Source organism: Eleutherodactylus coqui, chromosome 1, assembly GCF_035609145.1.
Source record: "Eleutherodactylus coqui strain aEleCoq1 chromosome 1, aEleCoq1.hap1, whole genome shotgun sequence".
NCBI classification, from domain to species: Eukaryota; Metazoa; Chordata; class Amphibia; order Anura; family Eleutherodactylidae; genus Eleutherodactylus; species Eleutherodactylus coqui.
This window is the reverse complement of record NC_089837.1, coordinates 204,594,755-204,614,317: the sequence shown is the minus strand read 5'-3', so window position 1 is coordinate 204,614,317 and position 19,563 is coordinate 204,594,755. Positions and strand designations below refer to the sequence as shown.

At 40.1% G+C, this 19,563-nt stretch overlaps 1 protein-coding gene across 1 annotated transcript in view; it reads left to right on the top strand.

The window, feature by feature from the left end:
* The window catches only part of GINM1 (glycosylated integral membrane protein 1), a 30,779-nt gene extending 11,941 nt beyond the window's left edge, over nucleotides 1–18,838 (top strand). The window contains exons 4-8 of the mRNA XM_066605440.1: nucleotides 3,751–3,884; nucleotides 5,350–5,509; nucleotides 12,084–12,217; nucleotides 14,613–14,776; nucleotides 16,854–18,838. Coding sequence (XP_066461537.1) covers nucleotides 3,751–3,884; nucleotides 5,350–5,509; nucleotides 12,084–12,217; nucleotides 14,613–14,776; nucleotides 16,854–16,962 — 701 coding nt within the window. The 3' untranslated portion in view covers nucleotides 16,963–18,838. The remainder of the gene's footprint in view (nucleotides 1–3,750; nucleotides 3,885–5,349; nucleotides 5,510–12,083; nucleotides 12,218–14,612; nucleotides 14,777–16,853) is intronic.
* The last annotated feature ends 725 nt before the right edge of the window (nucleotides 18,839–19,563 follow it).

Here is a 19,563-nt window from a genome sequence, read left to right as displayed (position 1 = left end):
AATCTTTAGTGGTGATTCTAGTAATATTTCACCCCTGAATTCAAATCTGTTAGAATCTTTTCAGCAAGCAGATTTTTTTTTTGATAAGTTTTTTTTTTAATTAGTACTTATGTAAGTCAACACTATGTGAGGTACAGTTTACCTATAAAGTTATTGATGATGATTGAAGGGAATATTTTGGGATGGCCTAGCAATAGTCAGCAGCATACTGGGTACCTCTGTTCCATTGTAGAAATCTGCTGATGGAGATGCTCGTCCTGCTGGTCACTAACAGCACCAAGTTTTCGGGGAAGAAGCCCAGGTGGGACTCCAAGAAGTGAATGTTTAAGGACAAATTGCATCCCATAGCTTGGTATGATTACACAAGATCACTCACTAGATCAAATTGGTTTTCTGATTTCCAAGAAAAGAAGAGCAGGCATTTCTGAATGACAACCAGGCTGCTTTTTGCAATGGATGGAACAATTCCTGAAACTTTTCCTCATCCATCACTGATCTTATTTGTGACCCTCTATAGATTCTTTCAGTTTCGCATCACTAACTTTGGGACTTTTAGATTTCAAATGCATAAATGCTGCAGTATTTCTATCAATTGCTTTTACAAATAGTTTTATCAGTCCCAGTTTTATAAGCAGTGGAGGCAAATTCACTTTTCAGGATTCAATAAAGGTACATTCGACATATTTGTCCAGGAGTAAGAGATGCACATTCAGGTCATTGTTTTTGAATATAGTGAGACTTCCGATCCCTGCTGTCTCGTTTACATAAGAAACAGCAGAATTTAGTGTACCCAAGTTACATTCCAAGCAATGACCTTCAAATCTCCACAGATATTCGGGTTATATTTTTCATACTGGATTTCTTCTAAGTTTCATATTTTCGTATGTCTCTGTCATAGCAGCATGTGCTACAGGTATTGATGGAAATTGGTTACTGGTATGCAAAAGCATAGCCTTCAAACTAACTTTTGATGAGTCTGAACAATTGCCGCTCAACTGCATGGTGTTGACTTCCAAGGGCCTCCGCAAGAGAAAAAACGGTATTACAAAAAACTACATCTTTTATCTTCAAAAAATACAGTTTAACATAACTCTCATAGTAACATATGTTTTTTTGTTAGTATGTAAGGCCACAAAAAACAATGTCCATCCAATTCAGCCTATTACCCCCAATGTTGATCTAGAGGAAGGCAAAAAACAAAACAATGAGGGGCTATGCTATCTACATATTTGTACGTGTTTGCGGAGTAGATTCCATCCTTTGAGCCTGGAAGTTCTTATTGTTTAAACATGTTTAAATTTTGTATAAGATCATTAAGATTTTCTTGAGCTAAGATGTGAGGTCTTGATGAACAACTTGTTTGGAGGATCACTTCTCAAATGGCTGTATGTTTCCTCTCCAGTGTGAGTCAGAGCTGTCACTTACGGTCACAAAATCTGGACACTTTGGTACAGGATACTCTTCACTATGCATAGGCCTATTTAGACAGGACACTTGTCCCTGCACATACTCGCTCTCGTGCTGTTGCACGGGAGCTAATATCACTGGCTCACAGGGGGGAGGCAGCAGGAGATTTCTCGATTGCCTTAACATAGCGGCCGTTGAGTACTGAACGGCTGCTATTTACACTGCGCGATCAACGATCTGCTCATCGTCCATCATTTATGCTGTGTGAGCAGGAGCACGGGCGCAAGTGTATGCAGGGATGAATGTCGGATATCGTTTGCCCGACACTCGTCCCGTCTAAAAGGGCCTTAAGACAGGGATTTGGATAACTGGCATCAAATTGGGATAATGAATTGTATATTTTGATTTAGATATGATTCCTTTAACGTTAGTTAAGCAGAAATCGTAATCTATTAAATGGCCCTTCGGTTCCCTCCAAATCATTATAATGGCATATAATGTGAACCATTTTTCCAACCAGTAAGAAGACTCACACATGATAAACAGCATATATGTGGGGCCCGGTTCTTATCAGTGTCACCAACTTTACACAAGCAAAATATTCCCATCAATCATCATCAATAACTTTCTAGGTAACTGGATTTCACATAATGTAGACTTACATAAGTACTAATCTTATAAAATTTGAAATATGTGTCACAAAAAAACCTGCCAGATGGAAAAATTCTAACAAGATATTTGAATTCAGGAGGTGAATTATTACTAGAACCACCATTAGATATTCTGGTAAAAAAAATCATGTTGACCAGTTTAATTGTTCGGTCTAAACACAGCTAACAACCTGTACAAGATAATCGTTCACGTTTCATTCATCCATGTTATGCAGGACTAAAAATCATCGTTGGCTCGTTCACTGATCACTTGGTTTAAATACCGATCGTTTAGCCGTTCTCAGCGAATGTGAACAACTGAACGGTTTCTTGTTTATACAGGCAGATTCGTCATTGTTCAAACGGGCTAGCCGAGTGAACTGTTAACGCCATTCGCTTGTTCATACGAGAAATCTGCAGATCTAAACAGACCCTGAGCTCTATCCCTTAACTCCCTTTTACAGAGGATGACTGTCTGGTACTACAGCGGTTGATTGCTTCTTTGCTTTCAGTGAATAGAGGCGGAGCGGGCCGGAGATTGTACTGGCCGCTCTCCGTCATTCACAATATACGGGCAATCTTTCATAATAGATGAATGACGCCCTCTTTGTGTAGAATGATGCAGCTGCAGATCAGCGATGATTTTTAGGTCAGTATGAAAGACCCGATCAGCAATTTATCACTCATCGTTCTTTCATTGCACACGGTTACACCTCCAGAATAATTGTGCAAACTGCTCCATCTAACGAGCGTTTAGAATTATAATTGTGAAGTGTAAAGGGGGCTTTATATTCTCTCTGCAACAAAAATGTATAAAAACTGCAGATTCAGGGTAATATTGAGTTTTGTTTATCTGCTAAATTCCATTGTGTTACAGAAAAAAAAAATCTACAAGAAAATTGAAATCTTCAAATTTATCCTCAATCTTGGTTTAGTTCCCATTGAAAAACCTAAAGAGTTAACAAAGTGTTGAAAACTTTGAGGGATGCATTTTTTTAAATAAGGGGCGATTTTATGTGAGTTTTTAACATATAGGCCTCTGAAAGTTACCTCAGAACTGAATTGGTCCATTAAAAAATAGATTTTGTCATGAAAATTACAAAAATTGCCCCTTAATTTGCACGCTTTCTGATGTCCAAAATAAATAAATGACGCTATCAAAATTGTACCAACATACAGCGCACACATGGTAAATATTATTTATTATTAGACGTTTTGCATGATGTGATTTTGTCTTTCAAACGAAAAAAAAGTCAAAGTTAGAAAATTGCACATTTTTGTAAAAGTTCTGTAAATTCAGGATATTTTTATAAATTCAAAACATATCGACGAAAATTGACCGCTAATAGGTACAAACTCAACACTTGTATAAGTAAAAGGATTCCCAAGGTATTATCACCTAAAGTGACATGTCACATTTGAAATATGGAGCCTGATCAGGAAGGCCAAAACTGGCTGCAGGGGAAAGAGGAGTTAAAGGCAAGACAGATGACGTATTTCACTGGCAGTTAAAAGGTTAAACTTTCTTCATACACTCTCTGACTTGATAGACCTTCTTTTCTTTAAGAACTGTATGCTTACACTTTGGTCGTGGCTTTAACATTTCAATGTGTTTTAGCTGAAAGGTCATCCTTATTTCACGGACTTGCAGTCTTCAGTATTTACTGAGATGTTGCCTTGCACTTCGTTGCAGGAGACTACAACACATCTGGGGACGCACACAATGCCTTGGTGAGCGTCCGGCTGCTTGTGCTACACAACCTCTTGAATTACAGTAGAACAAGTATAACGGTTCAGCAGGAGGTGATCGCCATCGGTGGTAATAAAGTAAGCACAACTTGAACATTTTCTTTGAATACATGTAAATGTTAGAAAAACGTGAGATGGCGCGCTATGGGATGAGGGGCTTTCTGCGGAAAGTAGTACGGGTTGTTAAAGGTAGATTTACACGTAGCAGAAATGCTGCAGATTTTACATAGAAAATCCGCAGCAAAATTCATATTTCTGCATCAAAATCTGCACCAATGGTGCGCCCTATAGGTGCGTTCACACTTGGCTAATTTGCTGCAGATTTTGGTGCAGATCTGCAGTGGATTTTACCCCTTCGATTTGAATTCTATTGAGAGGGTGAAATATACTGCAGATTTGCACCAAAATCCGCAGCAAATGGGCAACATCACCGTAAAGGAATTTTCCAGGTGAAAACATATTGATCATCTGATGAGAAGATGCTGCGGATACCCAAAATGTTCAGAAAGCTGACCGCTAGGTAGTGGCCTGTTGTACTAATGCAGCTCGCTTCCACTGAGGTAAATGGGAGAGAGCTCCAATACCAAACTGATGCCATGGCCACCAACTCATGAAGAAAGAGCCTCCTTTAATATTCTTGGAATAGATACATAATCAGGGTTCATATTCATCATGGAAAACCTGGAATTTGATGAAATTCAAGAAATACCGGGAAATGCCATGGAATTTTCTGATTTGTCATGAATTTTTGTTTTTTGTCATGGAATTTTTTTCTGAGTCTTGCTTAGACTCGAATCGGTGCTTTTTTCACCCGTATCACTTAGAGATTACTTTTTCTTGTATTTAAGTTATTCACCATTTTCACGGAATAGGGGCATTCAGTATCAAACGCAGTTTCCCTAACTTCCCGTTCCCTCAGCTTTTGAGCTCAGTAATGTAGTTGGGGTTCAAAGGGGGTGACAGGTTCTCTTTTAATAATAAGACTTCATATTATCTGGGTTGTCACATTTTATGGCCTCATTCAGTTGCCAATATTTTGGTCAGTATGTTGCATTAGTATTTGTAAGCCAAAATCGGGATTGGGTCCAGAAACCCAGAAATAGGGCAGATCGTTCCATTCCAGTGTTTTGTCTGTAGGTTCTGCTCCTGGTTGTGGCTTACAAATACTGTCATCTGAATGGGGCCTAAGGGAAGGAGAACTGCAGTGAGTGATCATGAGCCATGTAGTTGTGTGTTACTCATGCTGCTACTCTGAGGGTCCACAACATTGTAGTGTAGCTTTTGCTATTGATACGTTCTTAACTCTGAGATGGAAAGGTTTCACAAAATCAGTAAATGGAAAATGTTTAATATGTTTGTTTATAATTCATAAAATACCTGTAATTCCGCTGTGTGCTGAAGCGATCCCCAGTCGTAATAGACAATACAGAACATTGCTACTTCTGTAGAATTTATGTGTACAGTTGAGTCAATGTTGGAACAATAAAAATGGATTTTTTTGTATATGCAAATGAGATGGTACTGAAACCATTGTTGTTAATAGGTTAATCAGAGTGAGATAGCAGAAGTGAAATTGGAAGTTAATAGACATATGGAAATACTTCATTACTCAAGTTCAACAATGAATCTTGAAGACTCACACCTGTACTCCATTTCTTGGGACAACGATGTCTTAGTTACTTTTCCAAACATCCCAGAATCAGGTAAGATTTAATGGATTCTTCATTTGTAGATGTGTACTATGAACCTGGATTTTTGGATCATGCATAGCTGTCTGATCAGTTTATGGGGATATCAATTTATTATTACAAGATAGTGGACACATTTTCCTGTTTTAATACTTTTTGGCCTTTTTTAACCATTTACAGTACACTAATAGGATTTCAATGTCTAGTGACATATGTTGTGCAGAGCATGTTAACTGCATGGGCTATGTTGCAGCCTCAGGAATGGAGAGCTGACTATCATTGACTGCCAGGCTCACCAAAGAGAAGTCAGAAGTAATGTCTTCATTTTCAACTACAGCGATAACATTTATATAAAAATGTATTATGGATGGGGGGTGTGGCCTGCGTTCAACATGGCTGGTCGAATGCTTTGAGTTTTCCCAGTGTTTACCTGGCTACCTATATCATGCTGACTCCATCCTGCACACAGACTTACCCACCGATCCTTTAAAACAGCACCCTGTGGTCTCCTTCAGCTGGGAGGTGACTTGTGGTGGAGATGCATGGGATGGAGGTCTGCCATCTTCTGCCATGGCCACTAAATGCACTCTGGACTTGAGGGTAGTGACCGGGAACGCACTGAGGTCCTTGTCTGGTGCATAGCTATGGGCTCCGTGCCGAGAAAGTAACTTTAAAAGTACTTGCACACTTATATAAATTGACCTCTTAAAGGGCCAGGATCCCATTTTCACAATCCCTTTCAGGAGTAAACAACGCAGGGTCCACCATACAACAGCCTTTATGAGCCTGACTAGACACATTTCCACCTTAGAGCGACTTTGATTTAACCAGGTATGAGTCTAAGCACGGGGCTTGCACACCGATCTAGCAACACTTCTGCCCTGATATATTGCAAGTTGATCCAGGACCCTCAGGGGCTGAAACTGAGATTCAAGAGTTAGCAGTTGGTCAGAGACCTGCTTTATTGTTATCTGCGATTTACTCCTCCACAGCTGCCTTAATATGTAAAATTGACAAAGTAAAAATGGGAGTTGGCCTCCTGAGACAGGATCTCCAAAATGTCTGAGGCCTCATGTCCACTTGCACACATGGATTCCGCTGCTGAATCTTGCAGTGAAATCTGTGTGTGCCTGGGGCCATGGAGAGAGAAAAGAAATTTTTCTTACCTCTCCGGACACTGTGGGACTCTCCGTCGTGCAAGCCGGATCTTGTTTTCTCTGGCCGGCGGATGCGCTGTGCACAGCTTTTTGTTTTTGTTTTTTTTTTAAACTCCTGCTCTCCCGCGTATCCGTGGCACCGTGCAAAAACAGCTGCCCCTGTGCCGCGGATACGGTCAGCTTCCATAGGCTTCATTGGAAGCCGCGGGAGCTGTCCGTACGGGAGACCCGCAGGGAAATAGAGCATGCTGCAATTTCTTCCCGTGCGTGCGACCCGCACCCTGGGAAGAAATCCCATCCGCTTGCTTTTAGCTGCCCTACGGATGCTAATGCATCCCTATGGGCAACAAGACGCACGGATTTCCCATGCTGGGGCAACGCGTGGATTTTATAAATCAAATACGCACGTGGACATTGGGTCTGGCTCTGTAAGGCCTCATGTCCACGGGAAAATCAGGCCTGCGCAGATTTCTGCTGCGGATGCACTGTAATTGTTTTTTGGGGTTTTTTGATGCGGGAAATCAATTGAGATATGAGCTCCCGCACGCGTGATCTGCACTGAAATGGAGCATGTTGCGTTTTTTTTCACGCATGTGAAATCCGCAAATCACTTAAAATACCATCTGCAGCTATTTAATTAACTGCGGATGGTCAATGCTTTCCTATGGAATGTGGGTTTGCGTTTTTTTTTCACGTGCGGATTTGCTAAATACAATTTCCCAATGGACATGAGGCCTAATGCGCACTAAAAAAGGATCTCTGCATTAGAAGACATTAGAGCTCTGCTTACATCATTCCTGCAGCATGTAGTTCGTAAGGCAGAACTCTGGCACCAAAAGGCGAATGACCTGGAAAACTGCTCAGGGAGAGAAACAATATTCTCAATATAGGCCTGCCAGAAATAATAGAAAGCCAGAGGCTGGAAAACGGAATTGAAAAATGTCTCAATGGTTTGTTTCCAGGTGCACCGTTCTCTATGGCATTAATTGTGGAACAAGCTGGGTATCAGCAAAACCTCCTATACCTGGTGTGCCACCGCATTCACTACTTGCTCTTTTATTAAAGTGCAGAGATTGCTGTACCCTGCCTGCCTGCGAGCGGTTGAAAGAGAGCGCCCCAGGATTCAACTCCCCTTTTGGCACTGTACAGAAAGGCGTTAGTCTCACCTTCTTGTATAGTCGGAGTCTATGATGGTGATCTGAGTGTATTATTTGTGGGCTATACTTTACAGAGGGCCACAGTAAGATGTAATGGGTTACTCTATACAAATTATATTGGGCTGATGATCCACTGGGCCTCCTATGGGTCTGGTTTTTATTAAATTGGTAATCCACGTTTGGGTACGATATTACTCCTTGAGGAGGGAGTCTGAGCTTATATTTTCCATAGCCAAGGTTAAAATGTACATCTTAATATGCAGTTAATGCTAATGTGGTTGGACCTTACTTAACTTTACACAAGCATCTCCCCAATTCTATGCTACAGCTTCCTATGGCTGCCCATTTTGAGGCTTGTTAGGACTATTTTTCTTCTCACGCTTCTTTTCTGGAACCCAACCACCTGGGTTCTACAGTTTGTTTGCACTGCAGAAAACAATCTAATGTGTTTGAACTAGTGGTGTCTTATGTATTTTATGCTGACAAGTGATCAATCCCCTTATTCTGTTCCTAATCATCACTCTTTAACCCCTTAAGGACATGGCCTATTTTGGGCTTAAGATTGCAATGATTTTTGGCGGATTTTCATCTCCATTTTTCAAAAGTCATAACACTTTTATTTTTTCGTTGATGCGGAAGTATAAGGTCTTGTTTTTTGTGTGGCGAACTGTAGTTTTTGATGGTGCTATTTTGGGGGACATAGACTATATTGTAAAACTTTTATTAGGTTTTTTATGATAACAGCGAGAGAAAATGCATAAATTCTGCCATAGATTTGGGGGGTTTTTTTTGGTTTTTTTACAGTGTTAATTATGCAGCATAAATGACACAATCCATTTTTTCGACAGGCCGGTACAATTACAACAAAACCAAAATTCTTACACTTTTTTAGGCTTTTCCACTTTTCTGCAATAAAACCCCTTTTTTTGGAATTTTTTTTTTTTTCTAAATCGCTGCATTCAAAGCCCAGTAACTTTTTTATTTGTCTATGTACGGAGCTCTGTGAGGGCTTATTTTTTGCGAGACGATCTGTAGTTTTTATCGGTACCATTTTGGGGTACATATGGCTTTTTTGATCACGTTTATTGCGTTTTTAGGGAGGCAAAACACAAAAAATTTGCATTTTGCCTCAGTTTTTAGTGTTTTTTTTTTTTACGCTTTTTTCCGAGCAGAGTCAAAAGCATGTGCAACTTATTGAACACGTTGTTACGGATGTGACAATACCAAATATGTGGGATTTTTTTTTTCCCTTTTTTATGCTAAGATGACAAAGCACAAAAAAGGGGGGTTTTTTACCTTTTTTTTTTTTTTGTACATTTTTTTTTTTTTTTTTTTCACTATTCGTGTCCCTCTGGGGGACTTAAGGCACAGCACTGATGATCACTGTGATAAGGCATGGCAGGACTTATACAGCGATCACAGGCTATGGCAATACAGGACGCCAGTATCTGGCGTCCTGTTGCCATGGCAACAAGCCAGGCTCTCTGCGATTTTTATCGCAAGACCCCGGCAACTTCACAGAGGGAGCGCGCTCCCTCTGTGAACCCTTCCCATGCCGCAATCTACATAGATCGCGGCAGGGAAGGGGGTTAAAGGGGTTGTCTCGCGAAAGTAAGTGGGGTTAAGCACTTCTGTATGGCCATATTAATGCACTTTGTAATATACATCGTGCATTAAATATGAGCCATACAGAAATTCACTTACCTTCCCTGCGCTGGCGTCCCCGTCTCCATGGCTCCGTCTAACTTTAGCGTCTAATCGCCCGATTAGACGCGCTTGCGCAGAAGGGTCTTCTGCCTTCGGGTCTGTCTGGCAGCAGTGGCGTTCTGGCTCCGCCCCCTTCTACGCGTCATCGCGTAGCTCTGCCCCATCGCGTGTGCTGATTCCAGCCTCCTGATTGGCTGGAATCGGCACACGTGACGGGGCGGAGCTACGCGATGACGCGTAGAAGGGGGCGGAGCCAGAACACCGCTCGTGCCAGACCGAGCCGAAGGCAGAAGACCCTTCTGCGCAAGCGCGTCTAATCGGGTGATTAGACGCTGAAGTTAGACGGCACCATGGAGACGGGGACGCCAGCGCAGGGAAGGTAAGTGAATAACTTCTGTATGGCTCATATTTAATGCACGATGTATATTACAAAGTGCATTAATATGGCCATGGACCGCAAAGAAGCCCTGCGGTACACGGAGGGAGAAGATCCCGGCGGCCATCCTCCGCAGGTAAGTAAGAAGTCACCGGAGCGCGGGGATTCAGGTAAGCGCTCTCCGGTGTTCTTTTTTAACCCCTGCATCGGGGTTGTCTCGCGCCGAACGGGGGGGGGGGGGGGGGGTTGAAAAAAAGAAAACCGTTTTGGCGCGGGACAACCCCTTTAACATACATTCTGTTGTGTAACAGTAGAGATAACATAAGATCTCAGGATAAGTTCTAGTTACTAACAATTAACATATGTTAATGCCTTAAGGTGTGTGTTACTACTAAAGTATGTGATTTCCAAGAAGCAAGGAGAATCAAAACTAACGGAAAATAAACTCAGTAATATCACTGCTTGGCTTAAGAAATGCAAAGGTGGTAAGGGTGAGCAGCTCCTCAAGAATCTAATACATACGGTACTAGTGTATAATATGAACAAGTTAACTATTTAGCTGCTGCTATTTACTAAGAAGGAAGATATATATTATATGGGCGTGTTTGCATAGGCCGATGTGAGAAACACAGGAAAAGATATATACAATAGAATTCATGTATCCTTACTATAACACCAGTATATATAATGAAGCCAAAGGTGAATTTTGAGCAATTGGAAAATAATAATTTTAAATGGCAAAGTAAACCCTTTCTATAGCCCTACTGTTGACCCTAAAATGATGTACAAATATTCTATATCAACATATACCTTCAAACCTGAGGCACATTAAGAAGTAGAAATAAAGGGGTAATCCGCTGACCTGTCAATTTGCATGGCTGAAGCAGTATCCAACCCAGAGTCTTGTTGGTCATGAAAATGATTCAGTAAATCAAGCATGGAAACTCTGCTAAAACAGCCTTTATTAAACATGCAATTGATTTAAAACATGAAAAGAACGTGCCCCAGGGAGAATAATATCCCAAGTGTTTGGTATTACGCCTTACTCATGGCATATAAAACAAAGGGACAACCATTATTCAAATAGAAGACTTGGAAAGACATGTGACTTTAAAAGCTTATGGCGATGATCGCTTCCATGCATTAGTTTGGATACTTCTTTTATACCGAAGAACGTAAGGATTAAAATCGAGCACTAAATTGGATATTTATTTTGGGTACACGTGCTGCTCAAGGCAATAGCAGGATGTGTTCTTACATATTTAATGTTATAGCTAGCTCTCATTACTATTGTATTCTAAGGACTTTGGATAAATGGTTTCTTTCTTTCAGTCGTGTGACTTTCTAGTTCTTATATTTGAATAATGCAGTCCCTTTCTTTTACACATCATGAGTATGGAGTCATCTGAAACACATAGGCTATTATTCTCCTTGTGGCACATTCTTTTCATGTTTGTAATACTTATGCTCAATAAAGGATGTTTTTAGCAAAGTCTTCATGCAGAATTTGCTGGATATTTTTCATGAAGTGCATTATTTGACCTATATATATATATATAATATTTTTTTTTTTTTTTTTTAAATGACAAATGCATCTCTTCTAGGATGCTGAAAAAATTACTTAGCTCATTAAAGGGATTATCTGGGTTTATAAATATTGATGGACTAATCACAGGATCATCAGTATCATATAGGTGGTGCGACTATTGGTATTATTACTTATCAGCTCTTTGAGGGGGTCTTGGTGATCCTGTGAAAACTGCAGCCCATACAGTGTTTTACATATGGTTGTGATTTTTTTTTTGTACTCAGACCGCCATGCTTTTATAGAGGTGTTCTGAGTATTGCAGTGTTGCCCCATTCATTTCAAAGGGACAAGACTGTAGTACACAAAACAGTGGCTATAAAAAAGTATTGTGTCCGGAGAATGCACAAGGTTACATGCAGATGTAAAAATTCAGGAAAATGTAGCACTCAAGCACAGCAGCCCTTTCAAACAGCTGTTAGGCCAACCTGATATGCTCAGAATTGGCCATCAGTTTTTAGAAATTGGATGATCCCTTTGAAATGGAAAAAAATGTATAGTTATTACAGAAGCACATATCAAAAGCCAGCACATCCTATTAGATCAGGAGTGAAAATGCATTGCTCTTGAAGTGGCAAACTACAGATGGCTTTGTTCCCCCATACAGCAGCGGATAGTGTTCCACAACAAACTACGAGAGAATACGGTATTGGACAGAACACAACGGTGGATGAAGAGCCATTTCCTGGCAAACTCCCAGAAACTCCAATTCGAGCTGTGATTCCAGCCTCCTCCTATAAGGTGATATTATAGATCTTAGGCCATGTTCACACTGTGTCTGACATATGTATGAGGAAAGCTTCCAGAGTGTAGCACAAACGTATTAAGATGCATTCACCCAACGAAGGCCAAACGTGTCCTCAATTAGGCTGGTATGCTCTTTTTGTTTTTCTTAAACTATGCCTATGGGTGACGAAGGAATACACAGCACCATAAATCACAGCCTACCTTTAGTATAAGTTGGGCAATCCTCCCAGTATATACCTTCAACACAAAGCTCAAACACTATTAATGGAGCCTTAGTAAAACCTTCTGTTTACGGTAAACCATGATCAATTTAATCCTATAATTCTGTATTGATTAATTTAATATATATTTTTAGGTTTAGGGCTCCGTCTCCTGCCATCATTTGAACTTTGGGCAGGATATATGTTCGCACCCATAACTGGAGGTACACTTTAACTCTGTGAAGGAAAGCAGGGGATTTGGAGCTCTTTTTTGGTTTTAAACTTTAGACCTGTTTCACACATGTATAATTGGTAATAAGGCCAGATGTTCATCTTTTCCAAAGCTTGGCAAAGGATCAGATCCCGAACTTGACCAACTATAAATCTTCTGTACAGAGCCATAATAATTGTGCGAAATGGGTCTTGTAAAGCTATATCAGGACCATCACTATATTGTGGATCTAAAAATGTAATGGAGTTTTTTTATAACAGGAAGGTACTGTTATTTTCTTGATACTGTCAAAGCTGATACTGGCATTGATATCACACAGCTGAAAAAAGCAGTGCAAAACGGAGAAACATGGAGGGAAGGAGCCTGTAGGGTCACTGAGGGTCGTGAACGACTAAACGGCTAACAACAACAAAACTATTATTTAAATTTAGTTTCTGTGTTAAACTTAAAAATTCTTGGTAACTATTTACTATTTATTTTTAAACTTTCCACGTAACGTTCTGTAATTTTTAATAATTCTAATATGTCCTGCAGTTTTCCTTTTGTCCACTGAGTCTCGTAATCGCCTAAATGTGATTGTTCCCAGCAAGAGAAACCACGTAATCTTGTAGATATGCTAGCTTTTAATGGCTAACAAAAATACATGATGTAATAGTGAGCTTGCGAACCAACGCAGGGTTCTTCTTCAAGCTTAATGGATTGGATCTGAAGAGGCATGAATATTTATACACACTTATAACATACATACTTATGACAAGGCACAGACATTGACACGCTGAATACTGGGTTAAATTATTCCCCAGGATTTATGCGTGAATGGGAGGTGTGAGACATTTATTGCACAGATAAGACTGCTGGCCTGGTGACAACCCCCATCAACAGTAAATGAGGGACCACAAATTTATAATTCGTTATCAGTGTCTAGTTAAAAAAGCTTGTGTACCTCTCGTAGCATTCCTGGCCTGACGAACTCCCCCCCCCCCCCCCCCCAGTAATTCAGGGACCATAAAGCTTTCACTCCGCTATCAGTGCCTAGACAAAAAAGTTTGTTTGCTGTTGCAGAATTCCTTTTTAAGTGCAAACCAATCTCATCCATGTCTGTGCCTTGTCATAAGTATGTGTATTATAAGTGTGTATAAATATTCATGCCTCTTCAGATCTAATCCATTTTTAGCCTGACGAAGAGCCCGAGAGGTTCGCAAGCTCGCTATTATTACATCATGTATTTTTGTTAGCCATTAAAAGGTATCATATCTACAAGATTACGTGGTTTCTCTTGCTAGGAACAATCACATTTTGCTCTACTGGCTAACACGGTACCAAACCTTTGTTTTCATTATTCGTAATCGCCTGACACTTTCTGTTCTGTATAGAACTTTAGTAGACCTTTCATTCTCATCACAGGCAGCATTACAATAAAAGTGAACACTTCTATATAGATAACTCAGGATCCACCATTCACAATATTTGATAGCAGTTTATCTACTCCCTATCCCTGCACAGGTCACAGAGCATGTCTAGAAAACTCTATCACAGAAATCAATTTCCAGACAACAGGATCCCATGGTTTATAAGGCTAGTGTAAAGCCGGTCTCTGAATGCTATCAACAGCAGCTCAGGAAAGATTTCTATCCCTGTAAACATGTACAAAAAAGCCCAAAAATGTAATTATCAAAAAATAAAAGCAGTTTAGCAAGAAATGTGTGTCTGGTTTTATTTAGTAAAAAAAAAAAAATTAGGGGATACATTCCCTGTAAGGTATGTTCATGTAGCCGAATTTGCATCTGATTATTTTCATTTGCGCTGTGTGAACTTACCCTGAGATGACACATGTCTTTGTATCAAGGTTTTAAACTTTGTGCGTGTTTATATATTCGCTGGCTGTTTGCAGTAAAGAAGTTTCATTTGTGAGTGTGAAAAGAACAAAAAAAACATTTGTAAGGTTTCTGTATTTCAGGTAATGTGCGAGTTTGCAGACGAACTGAGAGATAAGTTGTGCCTTATCTGGTCCTGGCTGTATCCGGTCTTGGCTAACATTGCACAGGTTCTTATTGTTGGAGTTATAGGAGCTGCTATTGTGCTTGAACTTCTCAAGATCTTCCTCCCATTGAAAGAACCAAAGTAAGTAAATCCTCATGTTCAGATTCTGCATTTTATGACCTATTTGTGCCATTTCGATACTCTGTACAGCAGTATTGATATTACGAATATTAGTACCTCACCGACATGTTACAATATGCTCGCATTTCTCTATATTCAACATTCTTTATGGAATATACTCAGGTAATTGAGTGTATGGAAGACTACAGAAAGTTTGGACATTTCTGTTTCTGCAGTTAAGGGGATGATCGTTGCTAAGAAGTATCATGGTCATAAAGTAGTCTTGCTAATGCCATCTCTGCTTTAAATTACTCAGGTTCTCAAGACCTGAAACAATGTCGTTTTTGCCTCATTACAGAAGTAGTCATGAGATGTAATCACCTTAACCGCTGCAGTATACATAGCAGAGCTTACTCAACTGTACTAACACTTCTTTGTATATACATGTGTGCTAGCAAGGGAAGCCGTGAATGAAGGGGTCACATACTCTCTTGGCCAAACTCTACAAGTTGGCTCTTTACATCTGTTGGATTCAAGTTTTGGCCTACTTTAGCAACTGGAGCTATTAGAAAGGGCATACAGCATATTATTGCAAACTAACTCTTCAAGTAATGGGACATGCCAAAAATGATTAGTCTGTTGCTAAGGAATTTTATTTATTCTGTCTTGAAAAACAGCCACTTTTACAATAGTATTAATTAACTTAATAGTATTTTTAGGGGCTTTATTTGGAGAAAATGAATAGCAAGAACTAAATTAGAAGTACTCCAAAGGCTGATGGAGTTGCAGCACCAGACCTGTGGCTGTACCATCTTGCTGCTCAGCTGTAACAGCTTTAGGGGGTTGGGGGGACCCGGAGTTGACTTAGCTCAAACGCTCTCTCCCCTCTTCTGATAGGTTCTGGCTGCAGTGGGAAAACTGTTTCACAAACAGAACCCTATGTAGGTAGGGCTGCAGGGGAAGACACAGGCAAATGGACACCAGTTTGTCATTAGCACTGATCCATTTAGGGCAAGAGGGGGCATGTTTTAGATGTTCTAACATGGCCCACCATAGAGAGCATTTTTGTGATGAAAGCTAGTGTGCAGAATGGAGCCAGGATGGATCACGAGGCGGCCATCAGGTAGATTACCTATACTACTAGAAATATAAAGTCAGATTTTCATTTTAGACACATTGCTTTTAGAAGGAACCTACCGTAACTTTTAGGAAGGACTCAATTGATGTAATTGCACCGCTGTGAACAGTCCCCGACTACAAAAAAGTTAAGTAAGGTGCACAGATTCAATACCCAAAAACGTTGCACTATTGTGTGTGTTTTCGTGCTCTTGGAATGCGGCCCTTATGCCGCTCTCACTCTGGCAGCATGAAGTAGTAGCAGACATTCTGACTTAAGCGGTCCTTCACTTACACTTACACCGCATTCAAACCCGAATGCGTACATCTGACAGCGTACGGACACCCTGACTGAGTGCTGTTTGATGTGCGGAAGAGTAGAAATGATACGTCCTACTCTCATCCATGAATAGCAAATGCAATTTTAAATTTTTTTTTGCTTACAGACCGTCTGTCTGAAAGAAACAGACCATCTATTTGCTTTTAATGGTCCAGGGTTCTGTCTGAGTTTCAGTTACAAACTTGGACAGAACTCTCATCTAGAACTCTCCTGCGTGAATAAGCCGCTTTAAGGTAATGTGCAGTGTTTTTAAATAACTTACAGCTAGTTCATGCAGCTCCCAGCAAGAGATGAGTCCAGTTTATTCATGGGGTGCTGCTTGTCTTGCCCGCTCTGTGATTAGTAGTTTTCTTAGGGTAATGGCTAGAAAATTCAGTCGAGGTGGATGGGTGGTACGAGCAGCACCTCGCTAATAAACCAGATTCCTTTCTTGCTGGGAGCTGCGGGAACAAGCTGTAAGTTTTTAAAAAACACTGCATATTACCCCATAAGTGACAGACTGAGGAAATCTCCATGTCTGTCACTTATTTATGCTGCCCTCAGTAAGTGATGTATAAGGGACATGACCAGTTTCCTTTTAAGAAAATACATCTGTATTATATTAACTTGATTTTATAAACTTTTTTCTTCTTTTTTTTTCAGCTGGACATTGCAATCCATTGATTTCAAGGATTTCCCTCTGCTTGTTCCATTAATACTAAGCGGCAGTGACAAAAAGGAGGCACCCCAAGAAGCTGGAAATATATCATGAATGTGGATTCCGCAGTTTGTTACAGTTCAATGTTTACAATTGGATTTCCTGCATCCAACTGTGATTTTTAGGCTCCTGTCTTAAAAGGCTCTCTAGTGATTGTAAGAGCTCCTCGTGGGAGACCATAGGAGAACGGACTCGTCTTACAGTGGCCATGGTTCACAGAGGCCTCTAAACACTACAAGGAAATCCCTTCTATACAGTCCTGGATTCTGTGCAGTGCACTCTTGTGTGTGTGAAACAAAAACACATTTTAAAGTGACTTTTTAAGGCAACTGTCTTTTTCGAAAGGTTAAAGGTTTCACAACTTTGTGGCACCTAAACCTGTCAGTCTTATCTAACCATTATCTAAGTATTCTATTTTAAGAAATGTTTGATTTATATTCATGATTAAAAAAAATCACATTTATGAAAGTTTTATTTATAAGTTTGAATTTTAAAAAAATCATTATTTGAATACATATTTGAGGAGTTTTAGGCTATTTTTTTTAAACAATAGGATAAATATATTAAATGCTTTTATGCCATTGATTGATTTTTTTTATTTTTACTGGAAAATTAGAAAAATACTATTGGCGTTATGTCTAAGCAATAGCGTTAATTTAATTTGCAGTACTTTAAAGGGCTTGTTCACCTCTTCACTATGGATGACCTATCCTCAAGATAGGTCCTCAATAATTGATCAGCAGGAGTCTGCATCTTGGAACCCTTGTCAAATTAGCTGCTCACTGGACTGCTGAGTGTGTACGGAACAGGAAGCTTTGTACACATTGCCCGGGTTGGTAATGCAGGATCTGAATACAGGCATTGAAATCGATGTGAACAGTTCTGTATTACCAACCTGGGCCGCTATCATGTGTATGGAGCTGTCTGCTTCCTGATACATAGACACAGTTGGCAACCTAGCGAACAGTTGATCGTAAGGGGTCCGATCTGTAGTGGAGAGGTTAGTAACTCCTTTTAAGATGCAGATTTCATCCAAGTAGGCATAGTGTTTCATATTTTATTTTTTGCATAGACTTCACATGTGCATAGACTTCATGATCACTGCAGATTTTCAGGAACCAGTTTGATTGTGTGACATAGTTAAATACCGTATATACTGGCGTATAAGACGACTTTTGAACCCCGAAAAATCTGCTCTGAAGTCGGGGGTCGTCTTATACGCCGGTAATACAAAAAAAAGAAAGTGTCAAAAAAAAAAATCATTACTCACCTCCCCCGGCGTTCTGCGGCGCTGCTGCAGGCTGTTGCTCCCTCCTGGTCCCTGGCAGAGCATTGCTTTCTGGACGCAGGGCTTGAAATCCCCGCCTCCAGAAAGCTAATACTGTGATTAGCTAACACATGCCGTTAGCCAATCACAGCCATTCAATGACATCATTGAATGGCTGTGATTGGCTGAAGGCACGTGTGTTTTCTGGAGGCGGGAGCGACATCCTGCAGCAGCGCCGCAGAACGCCGGGGAGGTGAGTAATGATTTTTTTTTTTTTTGCTCCGCTGTATTCCCGGCGTATAAGGTGAAAGTTGGGGGGTCGTCTTATACGCCCTGTCGCCTTATACGCCGGTATATACGGTATATCAGCATATTCTCTGTCAGGACAATCCTATATTCATAAACTGTACTGTTATACGCAGTAGCCACCTTTAAATATGGGTGTCCCATTCCTCAGGAACATGTAATGATGGGACACATTCCAGCGTAGACTATTCACCATAAATTGAATATGGTAAAACCATGAACATGTTGATCTGAAATCTTATAAAAGCTAAGTAACCAAACTGAATTATTTTTGCTTTTACGATGCACTTAATTATTTATGGTGTGAAACAAAATCATACAGTGACTATCCTTTAATAAAGCGTTTTGTACATACAAGGGTAATAATCTTTGTTACTTTTTGTCACTTTGTACAATGTGGTATTTCATTGAAAAGTGTTGTCTGCTTTAGAAGATCCATTTTCAGATGCCCTAGTACAGCATTCTTGGTTAATGTGATTGAGGACGTACTATCATTCCAGACTGTCTACCTAAAAGGCCTTTTTCAGTCGAGCGTGTGAAACCGCGTCCGTAATACAGATATGTATTATAGATGTGTTCTAGACGATATTGCAATATTATGACAGTATTTTCATGAGGATTTTCCAACATCTATATTTTTTTCTTGTAGTCAAATACTGATCAGTAATTACTCTGTAAAAAGAATAAGAAACAAAATCAAAAAGAAAATAGGTCAAGCTGTGTTTTTTATTTTAAAAAACCTGTAAACAATATGGGCATGTGAAAATATAAATATACCATGGTTCCATATTGCGGTGCCAGAAACAGGGACCAAATACACAGCTAAAATACGCTCATCTGAAACTGGCCTGATTCTGGTTTTATGTTGTGGTGGTGCTTCAGGTAAAATCCACATCTACAACCAGGTTTCCCCATAGGCCTCCGACACATTAGTTGTTTTAGTGTTTTTGCATTCTTGTGGCGGACGTGAAAAAAAACAACGGACAACACACAGACAGCATACAGACCCAAAATATTTAATGAGGCAAAATGCGCTAACGCGTTTTTTTTTTCCACACAGACCTTTTGCATGCCCCATTTTT